The 15815-nt window shown below is 49.7% G+C and overlaps 6 protein-coding genes across 6 annotated transcripts; 2 read left to right on the top strand and 4 right to left on the bottom strand.

The window, feature by feature from the left end:
- Positions 1 to 122: 122 nt before the first annotated feature.
- Positions 123 to 1626, bottom strand: CTRU02_207195 (RAB proteins geranylgeranyltransferase component a; the record flags this gene model as incomplete). Its single annotated transcript, XM_036719420.1, has 2 exons — positions 123 to 460; positions 642 to 1626. 2 exons carry the CDS (start codon positions 1624 to 1626, stop codon positions 123 to 125), a joined length of 1323 nt encoding a protein of 440 aa, XP_036589127.1.
- A 965-nt stretch (positions 1627 to 2591) lies between these two features.
- On the bottom strand, positions 2592 to 3194 carry CTRU02_207194 (uncharacterized protein; the record flags this gene model as incomplete). Its single annotated transcript, XM_036719421.1, has 2 exons — positions 2592 to 2800; positions 2864 to 3194. The coding sequence occupies 2 exons, from the start codon at positions 3192 to 3194 to the stop codon at positions 2592 to 2594; spliced, it is 540 nt and encodes a 179-aa protein (XP_036589128.1).
- A 348-nt stretch (positions 3195 to 3542) lies between these two features.
- Positions 3543 to 4568, bottom strand: CTRU02_207193 (3 exoribonuclease family protein; the record flags this gene model as incomplete). The annotated part of the gene is made up of 1 exon (XM_036719422.1): positions 3543 to 4568. The coding sequence occupies one exon, from the start codon at positions 4566 to 4568 to the stop codon at positions 3543 to 3545; it is 1026 nt and encodes a 341-aa protein (XP_036589129.1).
- Positions 4569 to 5204: 636 nt separating this feature from the next.
- Positions 5205 to 9657, bottom strand: CTRU02_207192 (multidrug resistance protein 3 (p glycoprotein 3); the record flags this gene model as incomplete). Its single annotated transcript, XM_036719423.1, has 11 exons — positions 5205 to 5894; positions 5947 to 6137; positions 6194 to 6309; positions 6366 to 6895; positions 6957 to 7126; positions 7181 to 7922; positions 7987 to 8133; positions 8192 to 8471; positions 8550 to 9206; positions 9266 to 9453; positions 9532 to 9657. The coding sequence occupies 11 exons, from the start codon at positions 9655 to 9657 to the stop codon at positions 5205 to 5207; spliced, it is 3837 nt and encodes a 1278-aa protein (XP_036589130.1).
- Positions 9658 to 10810: 1153 nt separating this feature from the next.
- Positions 10811 to 13527, top strand: CTRU02_207191 (fungal specific transcription factor; the record flags this gene model as incomplete). The annotated part of the gene is made up of 8 exons (XM_036719424.2): positions 10811 to 10918; positions 10980 to 11003; positions 11055 to 11173; positions 11233 to 11717; positions 11767 to 12068; positions 12116 to 12553; positions 12675 to 12925; positions 12993 to 13527. 8 exons carry the CDS (start codon positions 10811 to 10813, stop codon positions 13525 to 13527), a joined length of 2262 nt encoding a protein of 753 aa, XP_036589131.2.
- A 1510-nt stretch (positions 13528 to 15037) lies between these two features.
- On the top strand, positions 15038 to 15615 carry CTRU02_207190 (DUF636 domain protein; the record flags this gene model as incomplete). Its single annotated transcript, XM_070204849.1, has 4 exons — positions 15038 to 15089; positions 15151 to 15197; positions 15245 to 15308; positions 15365 to 15615. 4 exons carry the CDS (start codon positions 15038 to 15040, stop codon positions 15613 to 15615), a joined length of 414 nt encoding a protein of 137 aa, XP_070061382.1.
- Between the last annotated feature and the right edge of the window lie 200 nt (positions 15616 to 15815).

Genomic DNA, 15815 nt, shown 5'->3' with positions numbered 1-15815 from the left:
TACGATCCAGACACATTAGCTAGCTTCACAAAGAATACATTTGCTTTTTAGAAAGTTTGTGCCATTAATGATCATGTCATGAGTTATCATTACTTCGTACAACAGACAAAGCTACTAGATATCTACTCGTCGTCATCCTCATCGCCAACACCCTCTCGATCCTCAAACTTCATGTACTGCACGTCGGGGTCATCGGCTACGGGTCCCATGATTTTCCACCAGGTGTCCCTGACCGACTCGAGTGCTGAATCACTAAAGGCGAGGTCGAGTGGGAGGCTGGGAACGTAGAGCACATCATCAGCAGGCGCCGACGCAGTCGGGCGAGCTTGTTGATAAGCAACCTTGTAAATGGTCTGCGGTTGGTTTTCACCGTCCGCAAGAGATGCCAGGAGAGAGTCTAAAGCCTTTTGCAAGGCTTCAGCAGAGGTTGCTGACTTCGGTGTGACGAAGTAGAGTACACCTAAACGAGGGTTCGTTAGAGATAAGTTTCCATATTTATGTGCAAAGACAACAGTATAAGAAACAGGTGTACGATCAGGGTCATAAAGAAGTTTTCGTCGAAGCAAAAGCTCAGGCAATGTAGATAAGATTTGACAAATCATCATGTACAGTAGTTCTAGGAAAGGAAAGTGTAGACTTACTCTGACCGGATGGGCATTCACCCGTCTCGCTCGAGTGAGCAAAGACGTATATCGGGTACGGCGACGCGACGTCCTGGACGGACTCGGCAGGGAATGCAATAACCGCAACGGCAGGTGTCGGTGCTCCTTCAACAGCTGCCTGGAAGAGAGACGGGAGCGGCGAGTTGACGACAGCAGTCAACCGGCTCACACGCTGATCATCAGAAGACACTGTCTCAGTTCCTCGGACCAACGAACGGGCTTTCACCGTAATATCGCTGGTCAAGTCTACCTCGAAGCGTGCGCCATCTTCCTGATCATCCAATGGGCGCGTGGCTTTCATACCAGTGCCCAGCATGTATATCGCTCCTCCAACAGCGCACGCACGGCAGCCAACCTGAGCAATTTCAGAGAGGCCGCCCCATTTGGGATAAACCGCTGCAAAGCCAGGCCCAAAGGCGCCCATCGATGATAGATGCCGATGAATCGCGGCCAAGCCAGCTGCAGTTGATATCTTGCCGTCGAGTGAGAGGGTAAGGGTAACAATGTAGGTCTGCAGCGCAGCGTCAAGCTTGAACTCGGTGGACAGGAACTCCGCAAGGGGTTTATCCGCATGTGGTGTCCATGTTGCCCGGTGATCCTCAGAATCGTAATCCAAGACGAACTTCAGGAACTTCATCAGGGCGCGCTTCGACCTAGCCGGTATCGCAGTCGTAGAAAAGACAGCCTCGCGAGTCGAGGGGATGGGCACGATCGATGCAGCATCTCCGGCAACTGTATAGATAAAGAATGACCCAACGGCCATAAACTCTATCTGCCGGTACGCGCGGGAGTCGACAAGCTGGGTGACTAGCGCCGAACGGGTGTGCACGATTTGCGGTGCCAGCGCAAGGGAGTATGCTCGAGGGGAGGATATTCCTTGACCTGCCGTCTCGGGTTTGGTGAGACTCGCTGAAGAGAAAACCTTGCCCGAGTTGTCGGCGTGGGCAGCTACCCACTCCTCCATCTCCTGAAGGCTGAAGGCCGCTTCGGGACCGCCATAGTACTCGTTGGGATCGAGGTGCAGGATTTGCTTTCCTGAGCGGGACAGGGCTCTTTACGGCCAAAGAGGGCTGCGTCAGTCAGATCGAGGCTTTTGGGAGATGTGCCAAAGCAACGACGACGTGCGCGTGGAGCGGAGAAAGAAGAGGGAAAAAGAAAGCTTACAAGGCTAGCAGTGATTGCTGCAGGCCAGTTCCGTGGATGATGACATCCCACGTATTCTCGGCCAGCGAATCCATACTGACTGTAGATGCAAGTCAGAGAGAGAAGAGAGGAAAAGGTTTTCGAGGGAAGTGAGGTTGAAAAGGAAGAAAGATTGACGATGGGGGCCCGGTGGGGAAACTGGAGGCTCTTGTGTGCGAGGAACACACCCAAACTGTATGCTCGCACGGTACACCACCCACACAAAATCTCTGGCGCGGTGGGCCGCGATATTTTCCTTTTCTTCTCTTTTACAACCATCCGCCCGGTAACCCAGCCGCGAATCGTATTTCTCAGTAGATTTGCAGCTCTTGAGGGCCTTTCATTAGGCTTCCTCGCCGCCGGGCGGTAGACTGATATTGTTCCCTAGTATCTACTGCCTTGGAATAACGTCTGAAAAGGTGGCTCGAATTGTGGAATACATATTTTTCACCGCATGCACATGTGATTGATTGTAGAAGGATGGTCTGGTATCAAGTGACCAACGGAACGTGTTCTGTCTGTCTACATAAATGAGAAGACGCTCACTGTCTCCTGTCCACATCTCATTCGTCGGCTGCTACTTGCCACGTTATGCTGCCGCAGCTAGCTGTATCGTCGCCCATTTCTCTGAGGCTTCTCCAATTATACCAAAACGTGTTTAGGCATGGCACATACAGCCTTCAAGAACCTCCCAAAACTGCCGCACAAGGGTATCATTATATCTCATCGTATCGCATAGCAGTGCAATCAGTTCTTCGAGGTATCACCGCCGGTGTCCTCTGCCATGACCGCGATGTGCTTGGCGCGAACGCAGCCCTCGCCGAGGTCCTGCTTGGTGTTGCAGCAGCAGGACATGATCCACGGCAGGCTCTTATTATCTTTGATAGCTTTAGGCGCGTCGCTGGCACGCACGAACTGGATATGTTCGGAATCCTCAATCTCAATGAGCCAGTGACCTGTTCCATCAACAACCATGAGCAAGCCATCCATCCTGGCGACTTGAGGACATAGATACATACCAGTGTGACGGCGGCACGATTCCTCGTTGTTATTCTTCTCCTCGAAAGCCTTTGAACAAGTCATACAGATTTTGATGTCCCGGTTCATGTCCTCGACAACTTCTCGTAGAAGAGGGTGAAGATGAATGGCCGAGTCTTGCGAGCCCTTGCGAGTGGACGAGCGGCTAGTGCGGCGATTGGCACTGTACTGCTGCGTCTTTTGAGCGTCGAGATAGTCCATGACGCTGAAGACATGACTTCGAGCCGTACCATTCGCACCGATGACGGCGTGGATAGTCTGCAGAAGCTCCTCCTTCGTAGCCTCTGCGAGTCTCTGGGTGTAGTCTGCCATATTGAATACTTGACGGGGAGGTGGCGGGTTTTGTTTGCTGTTTTGTGAAACTCTTGTGAGGTACATGGAATTTGTGATTATGGTCTTTGGGAAAGAATTGAAAGATCGTTTGGGCGAGACAGAGATGAGGATAGGTGAGGCGTGAGTATGTAGCTATGCGCTTGCCTTCTCACTGAGCCGCACGTTTGCCAGAACGTGTAATGAAAACAAGCAGACGAGTCAACAAAGCTCACGACAATTTTCAAGGACCTGCTTGCTTGCTTGTTTGCCCCGTTATTGGAGTACAATCAGGGGAAGAACCCCCCTAAAAGGTTTGATTTATGTTTCCTTTACCGGGTATCATTATCTTCATGCCATAGCCTGCTTGATCTGCTCCCACCTCCGCTCCGCAACGCCCACATACTCCCGTATCAACTGCGGTTGCAGCGCCGTGCCGCCGTGCTTCGATATCGAAAGAATCTTGGTCTCTCCTCCGCTTCGATCCACCACCGCCGTAACTTCTTCGTCGCAGAGTCCCTCCTCCAATGTATCAGGGTCGACCAAAGTCCAGAACTTGCCTTCTACGGGCTTGTCGGTTGTCTCCTTGCCTGTGAACACGCCTGCTGTGCAAGCAACGGGGAAGCCATGCAGAGTCAAAGACTTGGGCTCATCGCGAGAGCAGATTACCATCTCGCGGTCGGGGTCCCAGCGAGCACTGGGAATGGTGGTGTCGTGGAGAGCGGCAAGGACGGCGGCCCAGGCGACGTCGAACGGGTTGCCGTCGAATGAGATGAAAAATATGTCAATGTAAAGGACCCAATACGCAATCACAACCTTCTCGCCATCCGAATTTTCCTCATCATCCTCCATCTTGTCCTCGTCGTCATCTTCAGCTGCGTTCTCAGCGGGCCGTCTGTACCATATCCTCAGATCCTCCGCGTCGACAAGCTTGGAAGAGTGCAGCAGTGAGTAAACCCGCGTACTCAGCGTCTGCGCGAGCGTCGTCGGGGGAACGCCGGGGAGAAATTGCGGCGCACAACCAGTAGCAAGCTCTATGTTAGGCACGAGGAGGTCATAGTCCTTCAGTTCCGCTGCGCCGTCTGTCTCGGTTGCGCTGAGAGCGTTGTGGCGGCGGAAGTTGGGGATGTCGGAGGCGAGGATTGTCTCTGCGCGAACGCCGCAGATGACGGTGGTATCACCAGTACGGACAACGGCGCTGCCATTGGCGTGCGTGAGAGAAGAGGTGTTGATATTGGGGACGCGGGCCTCGTCCGGGGCGCGGCCGTTGCTGCGAGCTGCGTTGGCAGGTGCAGGAGGTTGCAGGTTGGCAAGAAGAAATGGGTGTGGGGAGAGCTTTGCGAAGGTGTCGCGGGGAAGGCCCTTTGAAGTGGCCATTTCTTCGTGGATTTGTGACCAAATTTACGACAACTAGGCTCTACAAATTGAGGTCTTGAGGTCGAAAGGCGTCTCGTATTGCCTTGCTGCTTGAGGTAGGTGGGATGAAGTGAAGCTCGAAAATTTAGGTGGAGTCGGAGGTCGGCGTCACTGGCTCCGGTGGGGCATCAACTACGATGAGACCCGTTTGCGGACCCGCTACACATGGTGATTGTTTCCGTCAGAGCCACAGCCAGTATGATTCAATTGCACTTTGTACCCAGGCCTAAAAGTTTTCGTTTAATTTTTTTCTTTGGACTCTTAGTAGCTACCTTAAAGCCTTTCCTTAATGTAATTGATTACGATATCAACAGTGGTGGCTGACAAAACAGAATCTCAGCCAGATCGAGAGAGCTCATATGAGACGCTCAGCTTGGCTTCGCGATAAATGGCACACCTCCCATTAGGACATGGAGAAAAGAGGGAAGTGGAAAAGAAAACAAATTGCTTTTAGCATCTAAGTCTAAGTCTAAGTTTACTAATAATTAAAACATCATTATTCCCTGGTCAAACCCCAGGAGACAAAAAAAGGAAATGGCACAGCCACCAACCAATGGGTATCTATGATCGAACCGGATTTGTGGCCGCCTTCATAATCTATGCCGCATTGTCCAGGCTCTGTGCCTCACACATCTTCTTGTAAATTCCACCCTGCTCAATAAGCTCGTTATGCGTTCCAGTCTCAACAATACGGCCGCCGAAAAAGACGCAGATTCGGTCTGCGTCACGAATGGTCGACAATCGGTGGGCTACGGCGATGGTGATACGGTCTCCAGAGTTTGCCGCTTCCATCAGTGCTTTTTGGACTACCCTTTCAGACTCGGTGTCTAGGGCGCTCGTTGCTTCGTCCAGGAGAATGACACTAGGATTGCGGATGAGAGCACGAGCAATGGCAATGCGTTGCCTTTGGCCACCTGAGAGCTGGCTGCCGCCTTGTCCGCATGGAGTGTTGAGACCTTCGGGAAGAGAGCTGACAAAGTCCCATGCATTGGCAGCGCGGCATGCTGCTTCTATCAAATCATCCTTGACTGCAGCCTGCTCTTCAGGGCCAACATCCATACCCGCTGCGATATTCTCTCGAATAGTACCAGGGAACAGTGTTGGTTCTTGCTGTACAAGAGCCAACTTGCTGCGGTAGCTGCGTGGGCTGATATCCGTAAGAGGCGCTGAGCCGTCGATTACGATTGAGCCGCTGACTGGGTCGTAGAACCGTTCAAGAAGAGAGATCATTGTACTTTTTCCGCAGCCGGAAGCACCAACAAAAGCGACGAATTGGCCGCGATCAATCTGGTGGTGTATTAGGCAAGCTGCTCGTCTGTTGTTGATAAGGAGTACCTACCTTGAGTGAAATACCCTTGAGCACCCGAGCATCTGGTGCCAATGGGTATGAAAACTGAACATTGATGAAATCGATGGAGCTGCAGCCGTCCGCGGGCCCCTTCTCTCGATTTTCATCAGTGTCCTGAACAGTTGGTTCCAGGGCAGTTAACCAGAAATAGTAGTTGGCGGCAGCATTTGCCTTCGTAAAGCCTAAAGTTTCATTTCGTCAGAAACTGTAAATCAAATTGCGCCTGATGATGACTCACTGCTTGAGAAACTGAAAATCATTCCCGCGGCTTGGCCTGAGAAAAAAACACCCATAAATGCGACGATGAATTGGGCAAAGGTGATTTCCCCGTCGGCAGCGAGACGCGATCCCCACCTAAAAGTCTTAGTATTGACTGAAACCGTCAAGTCAAGAGTTATTTGAATGCTTACCAAAAGCCGAGTGCAAGGATAAAGAACTCGATTGACTGTGTCAGAGAAAACCAAATCATCATGTTGAAAAGGGGTGCAGTCGAAGTCGAAATCGCAGTATCCAGCTCATTGGTGTATCTCTCCAGAACGCCTTTCTCAATCGCCAAAGATGAGACCGTGCGAATGGCGTTAACTGTTTCAGAGGCCATCGAAGCACTCTTCGAAAACTTCTTGTCGATGTCGGAATCCATCTTCGTTTCGATACGAATGCGGGCGAAGCCAGACAGCAATAGAGGGGGCATGCCAGCGAAGACTCCCACAAGACCCAACTTCCAAGAGATGACAATGGCAAGAATGCTGCAGGCAATAACATTGATAAATGCTAGAACCGCAAAGGCAACATTGAATCCCATGAGCTCGAGAATGGCTTGTGCATGAGAATCGATCCGGCTGGTAAGCGCGCCAACCGTATTCTCCTCACGGTCGAAAAACCGAAGGTCTTGTCTGAGCATTCCCCTCATAAGGCCCCTGCGAATCTTTTGGCTCAGAGTCTACAGTGGGAAATTGGGTTAGTATATACCCAAGTTAAACGAGGTTTCTAGAGGAACTCACCTGAGCAATGACGTTCGTCGTCCATCCCATGACAAAGTAAGCAATGAAGGTGCCCAAAGCCATGACAAAATACATGAGCGAAATGAAATTGCCGCGCTTGACCATGTCGTTGCCACTGAAGACTTCCATGACTTTGGACAAGAGCAGAGCCTGCCCAGGGTAAACCGCAGCTGGAATTTTGAATTAGCTTGTACTCAAGACACGTTTCGTTGGAATCAACTAACCTCCAAGTATGCAAGTGATGAATGCAAGTATGTACCATATCCTGATCTCTGGCGTTGCGCGAACCAACTTGGAAACAGTGTGGATAAGTCCCGTCTGTTTGTAAAGGCTGTAGTCTTCCTTGTCCTTGAGCGATAAGAGTCCCTGTGCAACTGCAGTGTCGTACTTGGCAAGGGATTGGATGGGTTCTGCTGCATCGGCTGATTCGTCGTCAGAGCTCTGGTCCATTTTCTCTTGGCTTTCGACGGAGAGATCCTGCGCTTTGACTAATTTTGCATAAGTGCCATTCATGGCCACCAGCTCATCGTGTTTCCCTTGTTCAACGATCTTGCCCTTGGACATGACCACAATATTGTCTGCATTGCGGATGGTGGCGAGCTTGTGAGCGATCACGACGGTTGTCCTATTTCTTGCAGCACTATCCAACGCCTGTTGTACGACACCCTCAGCATGGGGATCCAAAGCACTAGTTGCCTCGTCGAGGAGGAGGATTTTTGGCTCGGAGATGACGCTGCGCGCGATAGCGATACGCTGCTTTTGACCACCAGACAAAAGACCGCCTCGCTCACCAATACGTGTATCGTATCCCTGCGGGAGTTTAACGATGAAATCATCGGCGAATGCGAGCTTGGCAGCTTGTTGGACACGCTGAAGCTGATCTTCACGTGAGGCTTTCTCCCAAGGAGTACCGACAAGGCCGTTGACAATGTTCTCGAAGACTGTACCGTTGAAAAGAACTGGCTCCTGTTTAGGTGTTAGTGTTACTCAATTTCCTTAGAAACGTAGAGTTTCCAGCTGGGACACTTACCTGTTGGACTAACCGCATCGTCGTGCGCAGCCAACCAAGGCTCAAACTACTGATCCTGGCTCCATCGAGTTTGATCGTGCCGGACGCAGGGTTATACCACCTTTCCAAAAGGCCGATTATAGTACTTTTACCGGATCCGCTGGGACCCTAAATGTGTATGTCAGAACCTGCGCATCAAATGATCAAAAAACAACTGTTAACATACAACGAGAGCAGTGACTTTGCCAGCGGGGATGCGCAGTGAGAAGTCTTCCAGGACTTTAACATCCGGACGAGTGGGGTAACTGAAGTTGAGGCCTTCGATTTCAATGTGGCCTGGCACGTCATTGGGTATTTGGCCGGATTCATCGAAGGGATCGATTTGAGATTTTCTGTCAATCAAGACAAATAGCTCAGAGGCAGCAGTAGCAGCGCGGGTAAATGACATGATATGAGGAGCCACACCATTGATCGAAGTCGAAGAGATGATGACCGAGAAGAGCACGCTATGAAAGAGTTAGTTAGCAAAGACAACAACCAACAATGGCCCAAGCCCAGCGGCGCAACAAGGTGTGAAAACTCACGTGAATATTGTGCCGATGCCATCCACCTCCCCACGGGCAATCATTGCAATTCCTTGCCAGAATGCCAAACCCATGCATGCGTATATGAGAAAGTATTGCCAGCCAAACAATACCCCATAAATGGGATTTTTCTTGATGCCCAGCTGTCGGGAATTGTTGAGGTATGAGCCATACTTATGCATGATTCGAGACTCAAGGTTGAATGCCTTGATGGCTCGAGTGCTTCCCAGGGCACTCTCAGCGTATGTTCCAGCTTGACTATTGATTTGCAAGATCTTAGTCTCAAGACCGGAGTCCATTCCTGCCAATACTCCCATAACAATCATCATGGCTGGCAAAACACCGATAATGATCAAGGTGAGCTTCCACTGGCTGACGAAAGCAATTATAAAGGCGGCGATGAACGTGGCAATGGAGGAGAAGAAGAGACCAAGCTTCTCGGCGATTCCCGACTGGATTAGCTTTCCGTTGGTTGTTGCTTGCATGGCAATGGAGCCAGCGGTGCCGTGGTCGAAGAAGCTAATCTCTTGACTTAAAGCGGCTCGAAGATAGGAGCGTCGAAGGTTGCGGGTCAGCTTAAAAGCGACGTATGTAAAGAGCGACGAGTAGATATAAGTCGTGGCAAAACGAGCAATACCTATGTAGACAAAGTACAGCCTATGAAGATTTATCAGCGAATGCTGTGCAGCGCGGATATTGGGTGTAGAGATTCTTACGCATTCCTACTGACGATGGACATGAACTTGTTGGGGTCAGTGGCGATGAGTGTAGGGTCACTCATGACGTTCATCAGTTCACCAATGATGAGATTCATCATTGCTAGAGCAACACCTGAGCCAAGGGCGGCGAGAACGGCGATGAACTCAAGGACATAGTCGATGGGTTCTCCATAAGTAAAGACTCTCTGTAATCCACATCATCAGTTACCTGAATCTCGATAAATTCAAATACTGCAAGCAATTTTCCAGTGGCCTATTCTTACCAAGAAACCCCCAGAGCCTTTTTCGTTCTTCTCGTCGGGCTTCTCGTGGGTCTTCTCGTGGTTTGTTGTCGACTCAGGCGACGATGTATTCAAGGAAAGAGCTTGTTTCTCCATATCGGCCGTCATGTTTTCTGCGAGGGTATCTGAATTATCAATCGCGTAAAAAAGATAGAAAGACGAGTGGAAGAAAAAGGAAAAGTAAGGGGCAGAAAATGTAAGGGATGCCAAAGGAATGGCAACGATGTTGCTGTAGAGCCTGTAGTGCCGCGGATGTGACAAGAGGAAAACCGGCTTGAAGAAGAAAAAAGTTGAGTAGCTCCAAGTTCAAGAAAGAACGAAGAAAGGAGCTAGAAAGTGCTCTTGAAATTGGAATGCCTCCAGCCAGATGGTGAAATTGGCAGAGGACGTAGACTTACACTTATGGCAGCAGCACAAGAACCGGGGCCCACTATTTTCCTTTCCGCCCTGGAGCTACGGTGGTGCGGGATGCCAAGAAACCGCGACCGAAGTGAGCACCCTGCATGGCTGGTTCAGTATGAATCATCCTGTATCATCTCCACAGCAAATGAGATCTTGTACGATTATTGGGCAAGACACTTTAGTGGCGCACGAAAAGGCATATTCTTATTATCCCTGATGTCCCTATACAAACTACATCCTATTTGAGATTGCTCGGCAACGAACCAAACCCAAACCAAACCTGTGTACGTTGTGATACTCCATCGTGGATGACATAAGCCTGGACGGCGTACGAATCCAACGGAGCGCGGGATGCCAAGATTCCTCGGGTCCGCACCTTTTCACTTCTAACCAACCATGACTCACGTTTACTCCTATTATCAGGATGAATCAAAGTGATAGAATACATGAGAAAAGTATGCCCCGCTTACTTCTAGTCCCCTTAGTCGTGGTGATTGGGTGCTACTGTGTTTTCTTGTGTATCTGTAAAGGAGAACTTGCTGAGTAGCCAGAATGACGGGGCGCGCGGGCCCCAAACTAGAGCCCCACCACACGTTAAAGGAGTGTACTACGTATTTCTCGGTTTCGGGGTTGCGGGCTGCATCAGTCGGCCTCACCTCCGCGCCCGTCACGGGGGAAAAAAAAACCTAATACGTCGTACATTACATTTGTTGCGGACTGTGTTGAAAGCAACCTCCGTGCCGCCTTGATTGAAGCACAACGCACGCCGTATTGTCTTCACACCTCGGTCTTTGATCGCAATAGCTCAAGGAAAACGCATGTGGCACCTTGACCTGATCAACCTTAAGAATATCCAATGATGGAACCGGAGCGGGAACCTGGGGCTTCGAGCACCGCAAATGAGACGTCGTACCAGGCTCACCAAAACCATGAAGACGACGATGAGGTTCCACTGTCCACAATTTCCGTACGTTGTAGCCAAAATTCAATGATGCTATTACGCTAACCCATCGGGTTCTTCATTCAAGTGCGATCGTTGCCGTCGCCGTAAAGTAAGCAGCATCCCTTCCTAAACCTCAAAACAAATTGACAAAACATGCAAGGTGCGGTGTGACCGACGGCATCCATGTTCCTATTGCGTCCGCATTGATGTGCCTTGCACTTATCCAACAAAGCAAAAGCCCAAGGAAAGAAAGCAGCGCATATTCGTCTCTGAGCTGTAGTAAGTGGTCTTCTAAAGAATCGTGGAATGCTATATGTGACTTAACCAACAACATTCAGTGAAAGAAAGATTGACTTCATCGTAAAGAAGCTCGAGGAGTTCGGCCACGCGTTGGGCAACTTAGAGGGCCGTCCTGAAATCGCCACGCAAGCCGCCCCTCCATACCGCCCTTCACCGTCGACCACAGTATCTTCGTCCAGCCCCACGCCAGATATGCTGGTAGCCTCCTCGCCATTGAGTCGAGATGCTAGCAAAATTCTAACTCCCAAGTTGGAGTACGAGGGGGAGTCTTCTCTGTCAGCCCAAGCCGCTTTCGCAAACAGATTCCTTCGCGATGCTGTGAACAACAAGCCATCTATTGACATCACAGGGGAGATGGCATCCGTCCTGGATACATTAAGTCGAACTATTGGAGGCCAAAAGAGAGACCAAGAGCCCGAATACCTCTACCCCTACGCTAGGACGCTCAAGCCAGGCAGTAACCTTCGTGACCTTCCCATGCCACCCGTGCAATCAGCATTCGCCTGTCTTCGAATGGCTAAAGGTATAACTGTTAGATTGTTATCTTGTACCGTATTCTGACAAAAGTACAGAACACATCCGAGTAAGGTTTTTCTGGAACCATGAAATAAATTCCATCTCAGCTTTCACGGACTATTTTCTGAGAGTTTATTCTCCTGGGGATAGTGATCCAGCGTATGCTGACTTGATCATGGTCAACGCAGGCCTGTACTGGCTGTTTTTGGAATGCAAGAATGTCATTGCAGATCCAAACAAGAAGGCAGACTGCGAAGCTCAAGCGACGGTTTGCCGGGCAAACCTTGAGACAGTTCTATCCATTCTTCCCTTCCATTTACCTTCCACGATGGAAACAACCTGTGCCATGACAGTAGCCGTGCGAACACTCCGCCCTTACAGATGGACGCAGCTAACATTCACCAGGGCATGTACTGTCTCGACACCTGCAAACCATCCGCTGCGTACAACTTCATCGCCACAGCATCGCACATGTGCCAGACGCTTGGCATGCACAATATCGTCACAATGACAAACGATGATGTGCAAACTAGAACAAATAAGTTAAAGTTATTTTGGATAATTTACATGCAAGAAAAAGGGCTTGCGTTACGCCTCGGGCGCTCCTCGACGATTCGCGATAGTGATGTCACCGTACCTCCGGTGTCAGTTGATTCAAGATCAGAAGCTGCAGTCTTCGGGCAGTTGCAAAAGTGGGCAGGGCTGGCAAGGCTGCAGGGCATGGTGTACGACAAAATTTACAGCCCCAACGCATTAATTCAACCTCAAGCTATCAGAACCGCCCAGGCAAGACAACTTGCTCTGGAGCTTGAACAGCACACCAACCATAGGTCTCCAGATGAAGTAAGTTCACCTAGTACGCATCTCGAAATCGATCATGATATTATGTTCTTTTGTGAAAGTCTTGCGATAGCTGTCCGTTGGGGAGAGAATTTTCATATCCTATGTGCTGACGATATAGCAGATGCGGTACTTGGAAGCCTTGCGCAATGCCGTAGGAGACACAGTCTACAAAGCCTTCATAAGCACTACAAGGGTCACTCACTTATCCCTCCTTTGTCTCATATATCGAGCCATACCCGCAGATCCAGGCGAAGGTACTATTTTCGGAAAGGAGTGCATACTGAACGCACGTCAAGCCCTCGAAGAGCACCAAAGGTGCATGACTATTATAGCCAACTTTGAGGAAGACTTCCTCGAAACCTATATAAATTGGTATTTTCACCTCGCTGCACTGTCTTCACCGTCGTCAAGACACATCTTCTAACACTGAATATTACAGGGCTATTCTGCAATCCCCCTTTGTCCCCTTCACCGTCTTGTTCTGTCATATTATTGAGACTGGGAATGAAGACGACCTCAAACGCCTTGGTAGCCTCATCGAATCTCTACAGTTCTCATCGGCCGACTCCTTTTCCGTCGGTATACAAAAAGAGATTCGCCTATTCAAAGTCCTCTACGATGTTGCTTGCAGCTACATTAATGCGAAGAAGAGCAGTTCGACAGAGCCAGGAGGCACTGAGGACTGGAGCGATTCCACATTAATGGTACCCCCGGCCTTGCCGCAGCCAACTGTTCTTGCAACACCCAGCTCAACAGACTTGTCACAGACACCGTTGCCTCACATGTCCGACGCTGGGAATGTTATGGGAGCAATGTTCAACGAGCAAGTGCCGGTTCCTAACTGGATGACAGGTGGATCGTTTGGGATGCCTGGAGATACGGGTATGGAGATAGACCATCAGGGGGCTCAGCTGGGGAACTGGCTCTACATGAATAACCAAATGTTGAGAGCATTGGAAGATAGTTATTTCTGAGCTTTTATAATCACCAAGAGTTGGAAAGCTTCCTTTTCCAGACCTCTGCATAAAGCTTGTGAAAAACCCGAATGGCTTCCTCTGTCAGCTATGCTTGCCGTCCTCGTAGCATACATAGCCTTGCAACCGAGCAAGAGCTACATGTAATACCTTGACCTTAAGGATGGCGGCTAAAGAACATTCCAACTGCTATCAGTCAACGTCTTTGGGAGATTGGCAATGAACAGAGTCCCCTTCACATCAAAGCGCACCATACCTGATGGTCCTTAGAGATCTGCATCAGACACGGCCCATCGCATCTTGCGCTACAGCATCAATTCGTAGAACAGCAGTTGATCTTTTCCTTACGGTAATTTCTAACCCTCTCGTAACCGGCCTTTGAGAAACCGGTGAGCTTGGAACCTTTCTGCTAAATTGCGCTCTGTGTTCTCCATCCTTACCATCGAAAGTACAAAGCGACAGAGGCTCTTTTGGAATCGAAGACCAACTGATGCAGCTTATTTAATCATATAATCAGGCCAACAAGAAGATTCACAGCAATGCCGGCCATTGTATTGCGTATTGGGAAGCCAGGAAAATGCCCTTTTGTCTTTCGCCAATGACGTTGGTGGCGCGCTGGAGAGCCGTATCGGTGCAATGCAGCTTACTTCAATTTTTCAGGATCTGGAGATTACTTGAGCACATTCACTTTGCGCCCCGTTTGCATGGAGACAATAATCGGAAACATCAAGTCTTTTACTCAACTGTCTAGCTCGGTCGACTTGACAACGTAAAGCTGTCAATGTCGATAATCCATCCATCAAACTATATAGAAACGGTGCCCTGATTCTTGAACCCCAGTAACTCAGACGTTTGCTCGAAAAACCGCATAAGCGGCGATGTGGGAAATGTGTAATAGGCTTTGCGTGGAGTCGTTTATGTTGCGGACCTAAGCTTCCCGCAGAGGCGGGGGGGGGGGGGGGGGGGGGGGGGGATTGGACTGCCAAGTGAGTTCGCCTCAAAGCCACTTGCAAATTGGAATTATGAAGTTCCTATTTTGAATGATTTGAAATACAACTGTTCAAACGCCGAACTCAAGAGGCTTTTTATTCCCTCGCCTGCCAGAGGGAGTTAGATTCATCCGTCACGCCCTGCGGGTGACAAAAAAACCCACAGATTATCAAGTAAGCCAAAGCTGGAATCGAACATCTGATTCGCAGGTGGCGCGACTTGAACCGGTTGAACCGCGGGGTAAACACAAATAAGGCCCATGCTTTCTGGGTTCAATCCCCGCAGGAGATGGCTCGGCAAGCTGCGTCACTCAATGAGAAGAGTTGACTTTGCTTTGGCTTTCCTTGTTGCCGGCACTAGCGCTAGCCGAGATTCCTCAAACGTGTATATAAATGGTGGTCAGATTCCAACCGCTTTTCACAGGTAGATGATAAACTTGTCCTCTCAGTTTCGTCTTGGAATCGAATCGTCTATAGACACGCGTCGCTAAAGTCCAACAAACCTACTGTTTCTCCGCAAAATGGTTCTCAAGGGAAGCTGCATGTGCAAGGCGGTGACGTACGAGAGCAGTGGTATGCCATTTTTTGTTTCATGCTTGGATCCTTGATCACAATGGATGACTGATAAACGCAGATGAGCCCCAAGTAAAGGCCTTGTGCCACTGCACAGATTGCCAAAAGGTATGTAGCCCAAAACGAGGGTTGAGAAACACTGCTGACGAAAGTAGTGGAGCGGGTCTGCGTTCACGTCTAATGCTGTTGTTCCTCGCGCGTCGTTCAAGGTCACCCAAGGTATGTAACCCCCTTGTGAACCAACTGGGTTAACAAGATACTGACATCTCTCGAAGGCGAGCCTAAGTATTACGACGTTACCGGGGCCTCTGGCAAGAACAACCGTCACTTCTTCTGTCCCACTTGCGGCTCTAGCTTGTACACTGAACTGGACATGATGCCAGATGTCACATGCATCAAGGCTGGCGGTCTTGATGACGGACAGGCAAGCTTGGATGGAAAGCTTTCCGTCGAGTTCTACTGCAAGAGCCGCGTCTCCTACTTGACAGGGGTTAAGGATGCTGAACAAAAGCCTGCATTCCCATAGAGACGAGAACTTGTACATAGCTTGGTATTGAAGTTTAAAGAAGTAAATGTATTTCTTGCGTCTTCTGCTCTATACAATGAGAAGAAAAAGAATAAGATTGCAAAGGTAACATCCAATGTACATCCTCGTGCGTACTGAGTTCCGAGGAAGAAAGATACAGTGAAAAACTCTTAAAGCCGCAGCAACAGCGGAATGAACAA

Source organism: Colletotrichum truncatum (assembly GCF_014235925.2).
Source record: "Colletotrichum truncatum strain CMES1059 chromosome Unknown Contig_0004, whole genome shotgun sequence".
Taxonomy (NCBI): Eukaryota; Fungi; Ascomycota; class Sordariomycetes; order Glomerellales; family Glomerellaceae; genus Colletotrichum; species Colletotrichum truncatum.
The sequence above is the reverse complement of the archived record's forward strand: the minus strand, read 5'-3'. Positions and strand labels throughout refer to the sequence as shown.